This window comes from Microcebus murinus, chromosome 8, assembly GCF_040939455.1.
Source record: "Microcebus murinus isolate Inina chromosome 8, M.murinus_Inina_mat1.0, whole genome shotgun sequence".
Lineage (NCBI taxonomy): Eukaryota > Metazoa > Chordata > Mammalia > Primates > Cheirogaleidae > Microcebus > Microcebus murinus.
The window spans coordinates 74,529,097-74,539,843 of NC_134111.1; the positions used below are offsets into that span (position 1 = coordinate 74,529,097).

Sequence of the window (10,747 nt, forward strand, 5' to 3'; positions counted from 1 at the left end):
CAATAAGAGGAACTTCGTAAAACCAAAACAGGAGCTTTGGGGTTCAAGTAAATTTGAGAAGTGTTGCCTGGTTTATTTGCTTCTCGGAGATTTGCTTTGCATATTGACCTATTAAAGGCTTCGAGAAGGCTTCCTGTAAAAAATAAACTATTTTAGCCTTGTCTCCCTTGCATTTCCCATACACATTTGGCCTCAGATCTCCCTTTTTCACTAGGAATGTCCTGCCCATCTTGTGTTCTGCTCATTTGCTCCATAGTAATTAGCACTGGGCTAACGAGAGTAGTCAGTAAGTGACTATAAATCAACTGGTGAGGCATTCCCTCTTTCTCGTTTATTCTGTATGTACGTTTATTTAATGGAGCCCTTTTCATAGGAAGTGTCAAGACAAAAGTGCCCTCATTTAGATCAAAACAAATTCTAAATTAATGAGGTCATGGCATTTTACTGCATTTAGTTTTTTGATTTATCTCTGTAGTTCCCAAACCTGTGAATAGGCTGTTACAAACAGCCCTGTACTAACTCCAAGGCCGGAAGAAAACCCTGCATCATTTCAAGAAGTTCTAAAGAACAGTTGACATTTATAGAGAGCTGGCTGGGTTGGGTGTGAGGTTTCCAGGGTGGGTAGAAGGAGAAGTGGGACTTCTGTAGTTTGTGAAGTTTTATTTTCCAAACTTAGTCCCTCAGTTTTTCTTCCCCTATTTGTGTTCAAGGGCAAGAACTATACACAGGACATGGAATCTGCTCTGAGCCCATTTTAGTTTAGAATAAACTTAGGACCTCTGGGTCCCAAGGAGTAGATTCCATGGGAGAGACGCGCTGTAGACTTGGTGATCTGTAGTTTGAAATGACCGCCTTTCTTTTCTTTAAAATTAATATCTTGCAAACACAGTTTGCAAAGCTTCTTTACAAAAATTTCACTGGATCCTCACAGTCACTTTTTTTTTTGAGTTAGGGTTTTGCTCTACTGCCTGGGCTAGAGTGCAGTGTGATTATAGCTCTCAAACTCCTGGGCTCAAGCCATCCTCCCGCTTCAGCCTCCTGAGTATCTGTGGCTACAGCTGTGCGCCACCATGAGTGGCTGATTTTTCTATTTTTGGTAGAGATGGGGTCTCGCTCTTGCTCAGGCTGGTCTCAAACTCCTAACCTCAAGTAATCCTCCCGCCTCAGCCTCTCAAAGTGCTAGGATTACAGGCATGGGCGATTGTGCCTGGGCCACGGTCACTTTTTAAAAAAAACATGGTTACCATAAAGAAAAAATAAAAAAATAAAAAAAAAACAAAACAAAACATGGTTTAGGTATTAATATTAATCACATTTTATAGATGAATAAACTGAGGCTGCAACTTACTTAAAGTCACATTGTCATCATCTTTTGGTTCCTGTAAATTAGACAGCTGTAAGCATGTTCTTGCTGGCCTAAGAAAGAAAGTTGCAAATGTCAGCTAGCATCCCTCCCCAACTCACCTCACTATCTAATAGAGGGAAAATGTGATGTTAATGGAATTGTCAGCTGTGATGTCTTCAGGCTATGTCTTTTGAGTGACTATTTCACCACAGGGATATTTAAAGGGTGCTCCATCTTGGTCTGGGGCCCATCCAGGTTTGGTGTTGCTCTTGGCCTTATTCTTGGCATTTGGGACCCTGCATGGTTTTTTATTTCACCTCCAGCTTTAGCTGTTTTTCTCCTGTTCTATTAGGTAAGGATTTCCTGCCTCAGACCTCAGATTCTGATCCCCTTCTTAGCCCATCCGCTGGTGTAGCCAGTCCTCTTCCAAGACCAGGAAGGAGGTGAAAGAGCTGTTGAAGCCAGGACATAAACTCAGATCTTGTGATTCTGAGCTATCTTCCCCTTTTGTCCTGCCATGTGACAGGGGCTGCTCCAGCCAGAACCTCCAGTGAGCCCCAATAAAGGAAAGAGCTGGAATGCACAATGGCATTTGTTCTGTCCCATCCCTGCATATCAGCATGGGCAGGGAGGCTTTGCTTCAGCTTTCTTTCAAGGACTTTGATAAGGAAAGACATCTATCAGCAAAGAGCAAAGGTTTCGAGGGAAGTGAATCAGTCTGAGATAAGTAAACAAAAGAGCTTTGAGTCTGGTTTCCCTGTTTGCTTCTGTCCCCTACAGGAGAGAATATGTCATGACCAGAGACCTGTGAGTCCTGAAAGAAAGTGTTGGGAATAAAATATTGATAGTAGTGAGGGAACTGGAGTCCTAGTCCAGGTTCCCTTGTTGTTCAGCCCGGACATGGTACTGGGTATTGCAGCCTTGCCTGCACCCTCGGAGGAGATGTCTAGGGGACAGTGTGCCCAGGCCCATTTCTACCACACCGAGACCTTATGATGGCTGGTGCCCTCATGATTTAATAGGTTATCAGCAACTTGTGAATCATGTCCCCATTTCCTTGATAATGGTACTTATTGATTATAGACTTAAGGATATTAGTGCCTTTGTCTCTCTTAATTATGACATGATATAATAACTCAGTTTTTTTCACCCTTAACTGTAGGCTAGGCAAAGGAATAAAGTAAGTAGCCTAACTACATCTTAAGTAATGGTGATTATCATTTCCTTTTACTGATAGGAGAGGTCAAAGGACTTACCTGGTGAATTTTTTATCTAACGATGTGTGCAAATCACTCCAAAACTTAGTGGCTTAAAACAACAATGCTAATTTAACTACATCTCGCACAGTTTCTGTGGGTCAGGAATTTGGGAGCAGCTCAGCTGGGCTGTGCCGGCCCAGAGTCTCTAGTAAGGTTGTGGTCAAAAGTCAGCTGGGGCCATCTGAAGGTGTGACTGGGTTTGGAGGATCCACTGCTAAGGTGGTCACTCACACAGCTGGGAAGTTGGTCTGGCTGTTGGTGGGAGGCCTGAGTTCTTGTTCTTGTGGGCCCCTCCAAGGGATTGCTTGAGTGTTCTCACGACATGGCAGCTGCTTCCCCTAGAATGAGCCATTCAAAAGAGAGAAAAAGCGAGCCAGGTGGAAGCTGTATTGTTTTTGTGATCTAACTCTGGTGCTCACATATTATCACCTCTGCCACATTCCATTCAAATTACAGGCATGCGCCACCATGCCCAGCTCTATTTTCTTAAGGTCATACAGCCTAAGACGTGGTAAGATCAGCATTAGAAGGCAGGCATGTCTGACATAACATCTGCTCTTTCTTTTTTCTTTTTTTTTATTTTTTATTTTGGCATATTATGGGGGTACAGATTTTAAGGTTTCAATAAATGCCCATTTCCCCCCCTCCCCCCACAAGTCTGAGTCTCCAGCATGACCATCTCCCAGATGGTGCACATCTCACTCATTAACATCTGCTTTTTCTACTACCTTACACTGCCTCTTGAGGCAAAGTCAATCCAGGATTCCCAGAAACCAAGAGAAAACTCTCTGGGGCACTGTACTGGGAATCTTGGCAAGGGCTCACATTGCTCTGTCAGAGGTCACTCTGGGAGGCAGGTCATAGGAGAACTGAGAGTCTGGAGATGGACACGACTAGGGCTTCCGTCCCACACCACAGCAGGGGGTGTGTGAGGAAACACGTGATCTGTGCCACCATTTCTGCAGCCGTCTGCATCTAGATTTGGATCTGCACTCTGCAAAGGCATCCATCCTATGTACGTGTGTGTGCTTTCATTGTAAGAAAGAGGCTTTTGAAAAGTCCCCAACTTTGTTTGGGTTGAAGAGAAAAAGAGTTTGTTCTCCCTGGGGTTGACTGGCCTAGAGTGGGCTCAGCCTGTGCCTGTGGCCAGGTGTGGTGGTAGCAGCAGCCAGCACTAGGTGGCAGCACTAGGTGGCAGCACTAGGAGGCAGCACTAGGTGGCAGCACTAGGCAGTGGAGTAGCAAGGGACAGGTCTAATGGGGATTTGAGACATGAAAATCACATCTTTCATGTTTCAGGTGGATCCTACCCCTCCTGCCCAGGACTTGGGTCCCTCAGAATATTACCCAAAAGCAGAAATAGGTAAATAATGGAGATTAGACCATGGCTAGGATTCCTACCTGCTTCCTCCTGAGCTTTTCTCACTCCAGAATTGTTTTCCACATTTGTTGGTTTTGTTTTCTCCAGAGGTTCTTCGGGACACCTTCACTTCCCTGGGCTACGAAGTCCAGCATTTCCCGTATCTCAGAGTGGCTGATATAATCCGGATTCTTCACCAAGTTGCCCTTATGCCCCAACACCAAGACTACGACAGCTTTGTGTGTGTCCTTGTGAGCCGAGGGAGCTCCCACACTATGTTCGGGGTGGATCAGACGCACTCAGGGTTCTCCTTGCATCATATCAGGAGGATGTTCATGGGAGATGCATGCCCTTCTCTGGTAGGGAAGCCAAAGCTCTTTTTTATTCAGAACTACATGGTGTCAGAGCACCAGCTGGAGGCCAGCAGCCTCCTGGAGGTGGACGGGCCAGCGGCGAGCAACATGGCATCTGCGGCTCAGAAGCCTGGGCCCAGCAAGCTTCACCCTGAAGCCGACTTCTTCTGGAGCTTGTGTACAGCGGACGTGTCCGTGCTGGAGCGATCCTCCAGCTCCCCATCCGTGTACCTGCAGTGCCTCTCCCAGAAACTAAAGCAGGAAAGGTGAGCCACTCAGGAGGTGGCCAATCCCGGACCACCTGCTTATATTCCTGCCACCAAGAAGGGGGTGACCACTGTGCCATGTTTGATGCCCGCCATTCTCTTCAGGGAGAAAAAGGGATTTTTTCCTGGACCCCCAAGGTTGCCTGAGGAGTATAATATAGACCTACCATGATTTATGAGCACTTTGTGTTAGTTAGCTTGTAGTTTGGATGTTTTTCATCAATATTAAGAAATTGTTGTTTTTTATTACAAAAGTAATACATACTCTTTACAGAAAAAAGTCATAAAATATAGGTGCTGAAAGTAGAATGTAACAAGTAGTTATAATCCTACTTTCTAAAAACAACTTGTATTAACCAAATCTTGTTGTATGGCCTTCCAGATTTTTTTTTGGATACCCACATAATCCTATATAAGTATGATTTTAAATCCCAAATCGAATCATCATCTACTATTACTTCATAATTTGCTTTTAGTTCATTTAATGGTAGATCACAAACATTTTTGCACGTTAGTGATCATATTTATGCAGGATCATCTTAATGTCTGCACAGTAGCCCATAATAAGGCTGCAGCTTAATTTCCATGATCAATCTTTGATTGTTGGATAGTGTTTTGCTTTCATACAAAGAAAGTATAATCTTTGCAGCTTATACTTAATTGTTTTCTTGTGGGAAATTCCCAGAAGTGGAATTACTGAGTCCAAGGAAATACATTTTTCAAGATTGGATGCATCTTACCAGAATGACCTCTGGGATGGTCATATTAGTTTCACATGAGAGTGGCCGCATCCCTGAATTCTCACCAACACTGCATGCTCTTATATTTCCCCAAGTTTTGACATTCTGACAGGTGAAAAGTGGTACCTGACTTTCCAGGTCTGCAAGTCTTTGTTATATAAACATTTTTTTTTTTTTTTTTTTTTTTTTTGAGACAGAGTCTCACTTTGTTGCCCAGGCTAGAGTGAGTGCCGTGGTGTCAGCCTAGCTCACAGCAACCTCAAACTCCTGGGCTCAAGCGATCCTTCTGCCTCAGCCTCCGAGTAGCTGGGACTACAGGCATGTGCCACCATGCCCGGCTAATTTTTTTGTATATATATTAGTTGGCCAATTAATTTCTTTCTATTTATAGTAGAGACAGGGTCTCGCTCTTGCTCAGGTTGGTTTCAAACTCCTGAACTCAAACGATCTGCCTGCCTCGGCCTCCCAGAGTGCTAGGATTACAGGCGTGAGCCACCGCGCCTGGCCTATATAAACATTTTTTTATGTTTATTGGCAAGAATACTTTTCTAAGGGGAACATCAGTGTCTTGGTTTTCATTTAAGCTGAATGAAGCCACACTGTACCTCAAGTAGAAGATTAACTGGCCTTATTCACCTGCCCCTGAATTATAATTAGAGTGATGTTTCTGAGCCACCTATCAATGCATTCTGGGCTGTAGCTCTGAGGACCCTGGGAATAAATCTCATAGCCTTCTCTCCCCACCTCCTCAGTAGTGACTCAGTGGGAAGGGGAGGGCTAGAGCAGGAGCCACTCAGCTTCCAAGGTCAGTGCTCCACCGGCCAGTGGTATTATTGGCCTTTTACACCCATTCTGCATTTGCATAGACAACCCAGGTACGTTAGCATGTGCCTGGTATGTTCCCAGCGTAGTAAAACTCAGCTGTTCCTTGATGTAGAGGACAGTGGCCCCTGGGCCAGAGTCCTGTGAACTAGTTTGGATCATTCACAGAGCAGTTTGTGGAGCATTTAGAAAGGAACGGTTGCAAAACACTTTCACATTTCTTGGCTCATTTCACCCTACTGACAATCTGTCTTCTCTTTGATATTTACATGGCATTAAATTTTGTCTTCTTTATTTCCTACAGAAAACGCCCACTCCTGGATCTCCACATTGAACTCAATGACAAGGTGTATGATTGGAATAGCAGAGTTTCTGCTAAGGAGAAATACTATGTCTCGCTGCAACACACGCTGAGAAAGAAGCTCATCTTTTACAAATGAAAGATCAAAAGTCTTTCTCAGTCCTGCAATCTTGGGGTGCGGGGGGAGAGAGAGAGAAAGAGAAAAGAGAGAGAGAGAGAGATAGGAGAGAGTGAGAAAGAGACAGGAGAGAGAGAGTGAAGAGAGAGAGAAAGGAGAAACAAATTCTCATGTGTCTCCTTATAAGGGCACTAATCCCATCCATGAGGGCTCCACCCTTATTACCTTATTACCTCCCAAAGGCCTCACCTTATAATACTATCACATTGAGGATTAGGATATCAACATATGAATTGTGGAGAGATACATTCAGTTTCTAATAGCAGCAGCCTTATGATTTAGATGTTCCTTGTCCATTCATCTAGGGACTCATGAAATTTTACAGCTAATCAAGTATACCTTTCATTCTGTGATTTGGTAGCATAATGTAAAAGAGAACCATTGTTTAAAATGTCATTAGAGGCTGAGCGCAGTGGCTCACCCCTGTAATCCTAGCACTCTGGGAGGCCGAGGCGGGCAGATTGGTCGACATCAGGAGTTCGAAACCAGCCTGAGCAAGAGTGAGACCCTGTCTCTACTATAAATAGAAATTAATTGGCCAACTAACATATATAGAAAAAATTAGCTGGGCATGGTGGTGCATGCCTGAAGTCCCAGCTACTTGGGAGGCTGATTGAGGCAGCAGGATTGCTTCAGCCCAGGAGTTTGAGGTTGCTGTGAGCTAGGCTGATATCACGGCACTCACTGTAGCCAGGGCAACAAAGCAAGACTCTGTCTCAAAAAAATATATATATCATTAGAGTCTGGGTGCAGTGGCTTACACCTGGAGTCCTAGCACTCTAGGAGGCCAGAGGTAGGGGGACTGCTTGAGCTCCAGAGTTCAAGACCAGCCTGTTTCCAATAAAAATAGAAAATTAGCCAGGTGTGGTGAGCCTATAGTGAGCCAGGTGAGCCTATAGTCCCAGCTACTAGGGAGGCTGAGGCAGGAGGATGAGGCTGGGCTGGGAGGATCATTGGAGTCCAGGAATCTGAGGTTACAGTGAAAAGTGATCACAGCATTGTAGCTAGGAACAAACCGAGACTGTCTCCAAAAAAAAAAAAAAAAAAAAGCTCATTAGAGTTGTTTACTATTATTTATTTATTTTCATATGTTTTAAAGCTAGTTTTAACTGATGAGCATCTGTGTTTATATTTGTATAAATTTTGCTATGATCACAGGACCAGGCTGAAAAGAGTAAAAGGAGCAGTTTTTAGACACAATAGGAAATTATTTCTATTTTAAAAGTTAGTTTGCTTTTGTTGTTTTAATGAGTGGAGGACTCCTGAGGATAATATTTTTCTTTTTGTTTTATTCTATATTTACACTATATTAACGAGGAAACTGAGGTATCTTGGTTCAGGGGCTCTAGTGGGATGCAAAGTGATATATTGTCTTTATGAACCAGAACTCCATGTTAATTATTACAGAAGGAAAGCATTTCAAAGGGATCTTAATGACCTGGCACCTTTGGTAACCTTCTCTGTCCTATCCAGACTTTATGACCAGTATTTTCCATTTATTCTGGTTCTTACAGTTAACCAAAACAGCAGATTGCTCTTGTAACCTTCTCTGTCCTATCCAGACTTTATGACCAGTATTTTCCATTTATTCTGGTTCTTACAGTTAACCAAAACAGCAGATTGCTCTTGCTTTTGGGGTAGGATCACTGCCACTTTTTCAAGTAACTTGCCTAAAAATGCCATGTATAGCATCTTTGATTCACCCCAAAATTGCAAATATACAAAAAGCCTGTAGTATTTATTTCTCTTTTTAGTTTTATGTATTTATATATTACTAAGATAACCGATAAGTAAAACTTGATACATTTAGCAAACTAAATTTCTATATGTAAATATTGATGATAAATTTAGTCACTTTATTCATTCAACTGAAACCACTAGTCACAAGTCTGATATATTGGATTTTCTGAAATGTTTTGAATATTTGTCAAAAAATGAAGAAACAGAAATAGCATACAATGATTACAAAGCTTATCAGTGCACTTAGTTACAAAAGTATTTGTACAATATATTTAGATTTATTTCTTAATTGTCTTTATATTTCTATTCTTTTTCAGGGTTAGCTCTCAAATTCTCTAAGTTTAGGACAAGCATTGATAGTCTGTGATTCAGGGCTTGAGATACAAGACTGCAGTTTGCCTTCCAAGGTTATTTACTACCCGAGTCTATCATCTGATTAGATGATCTGTATTTATAGTTAGATTTTATTTATTGCTTTAATGACATTATCAACAACTTGATATTTTCCACCTTTCCTCTCTACAGCCTCTACATTTTAGCTTTTATTTTCAGATTTGTCCTCTCATGGTCACAAGATGGCCACAGGTCCAAGTATCACACCCAAATGTCCGAAGAGAAAACACCTTCCTTTCATCCCTTCTGAAGTTAAAAGAAAAATTTTCCTGGAAGCCGTCCTACCAAGTGTTACCTTCCCTTACCTCTCATTGGCCACAGTTGCATGACATGTTCATTCTTAAGCCAGTCATTGGCAGAGGCAGTGGAGTTACCATGGTTGGCTTATCCCAATCCAGATTCATTCCCACAGGACTGAAAATGGGTTCAGCCACTCTGAGGCACATGGTCTCCAAAAACTGGGGTTCTGTTAGTAAGAAAAAAGTGGGGCATGGAGCTCCCTTGTGGGGTGGTGAACCATAATGGTGCCAATAGAATAAGAACACCATTTTGTGACTGAAGAAACTGAAGCACACAGCTATTGAGATGGTCCCAAATCTCAGACAGAATCAGTGTTAGTGCAAGTCCAGAATGCTAACAACCAATATTCTGATCTGGCATTCTTTAGAAACTAGAACAAGCATTGCAACTGTGAGATATGCATTACAGGGAAGGCATCTAACACCTCTCTGCTGTTTGTGAGAGTCATTATCCTACCTTTCCAGCCCCTACCCTCTCCCTGAAGAGAGGCAGCATGGCCATATTCCTGGCCTTATCCCATCTGCCTCGTGTGGGGAAAATTCAGATCTTGGCACATCAGCATAGTTTCTTTCCTTCCTTTCCCTCCTTTAAACAATCATTTATTAAATTATATTGTGTTGTCTGTTTACTCTTGTCACTTTTTTGCCTTTGTATTACATTGTTTTTATTAATACCAGGCATTTGTGGATCCCCAGGTCCCAACGAGAAGAGTGCTAAGTGTTTTCTTTGTGTTTTTTGCTCACTAGCGAGGGCTACGGTGTAGAGTGAAGGGGGTTTGTGATTCCAGGCCCAGGCTGCCCAAATGCGAGGATTGAGGCCTTGCCTTCCCTTCCCTTCCCTACCTCACAGGACTGTTCTGAGGATGAAATGAAGGATCCTTTATGACTGTGCTTTGGTAATGCCATTCAAGTGGCAGCTGCTGCTAATGAGACCACACCATGGAGGGGTTATTTTGGAAAGGTGGAACCAAACCTTGGAAAGTTGACTGGATTTGGGCAGGTGAGATAGAGAAGAGAATATGTTGTAGGAGAGGAAACAAGTCGAGTGAAGAAGCAGACAGGAGGAATACAGGGCATGTTTTAGCAGCCTCGAGTATAACTCCTAGCTGGAGTGAGAAGGTGTGAGTAATGGTGTACAGTGAGCAGGAGATGGCTGTGGTCAGAGTGTGGAGAGCCTTGAAGGTCCCATCTTTGTCCTTTAGCTATTTATCTTATTTTAATAGAATCTTTGATTCTTTCTTTGACACTTTTGTACACGAACGTTTGATTATTGAATGCTTTTCTTATTTTTCACTGAGTGTAGTTTTTAGTGAAATATTTTAGACACATGGAAAGAAAATTATAAATACATAACAAGATGGCTGGGCGCGGTGGCTCACGCCTATAATCCTAGCTCTCTGGGAGGCCAAGGCGGGTGAATTGCTCGAGGTCAGGAGTTCGAAACCATCCTGAGCAAGAGCGAGACCCTGTCTCTACTAAAAATAGAAGGAAATTAATTGACCAACTAAAAATATATAGGAAAAATTAGCCAGGCAGGGTGGTACATGCCTGTAGTCCCAGCTACTTGGGAGGCTGAGGCAGAAGGATTGTTTGAGCCCCGAAGTTTGAGGTTGCTGTGGGCTAGGCTGACGCCACAGCACTATAGCCTGAGTAACAGAGCGAGACTCTGTTTCAAAAAAAAAAATAGATAA

General features: G+C 42.9%; 1 protein-coding gene across 9 annotated transcripts in view; it reads left to right on the forward strand.

Annotated features, from left to right (window-relative positions):
- The window catches only part of CFLAR (CASP8 and FADD like apoptosis regulator), a 48,490-nt gene extending 38,807 nt beyond the window's left edge, over positions 1 to 9,683 (forward strand). For all 9 annotated transcript variants that reach the window (XM_012739029.3, XM_012739034.3, XM_012739030.3 and 6 more), the window contains 2 exons: positions 4,073 to 4,583; positions 6,450 to 9,683. In XM_012739029.3, the coding sequence (XP_012594483.2) occupies positions 4,073 to 4,583; positions 6,450 to 6,585 (647 nt within the window). In that variant the 3' untranslated portion in view covers positions 6,586 to 9,683. The remainder of the gene's footprint in view (positions 1 to 4,072; positions 4,584 to 6,449) is intronic.
- Positions 9,684 to 10,747: the final 1,064 nt, after the last annotated feature.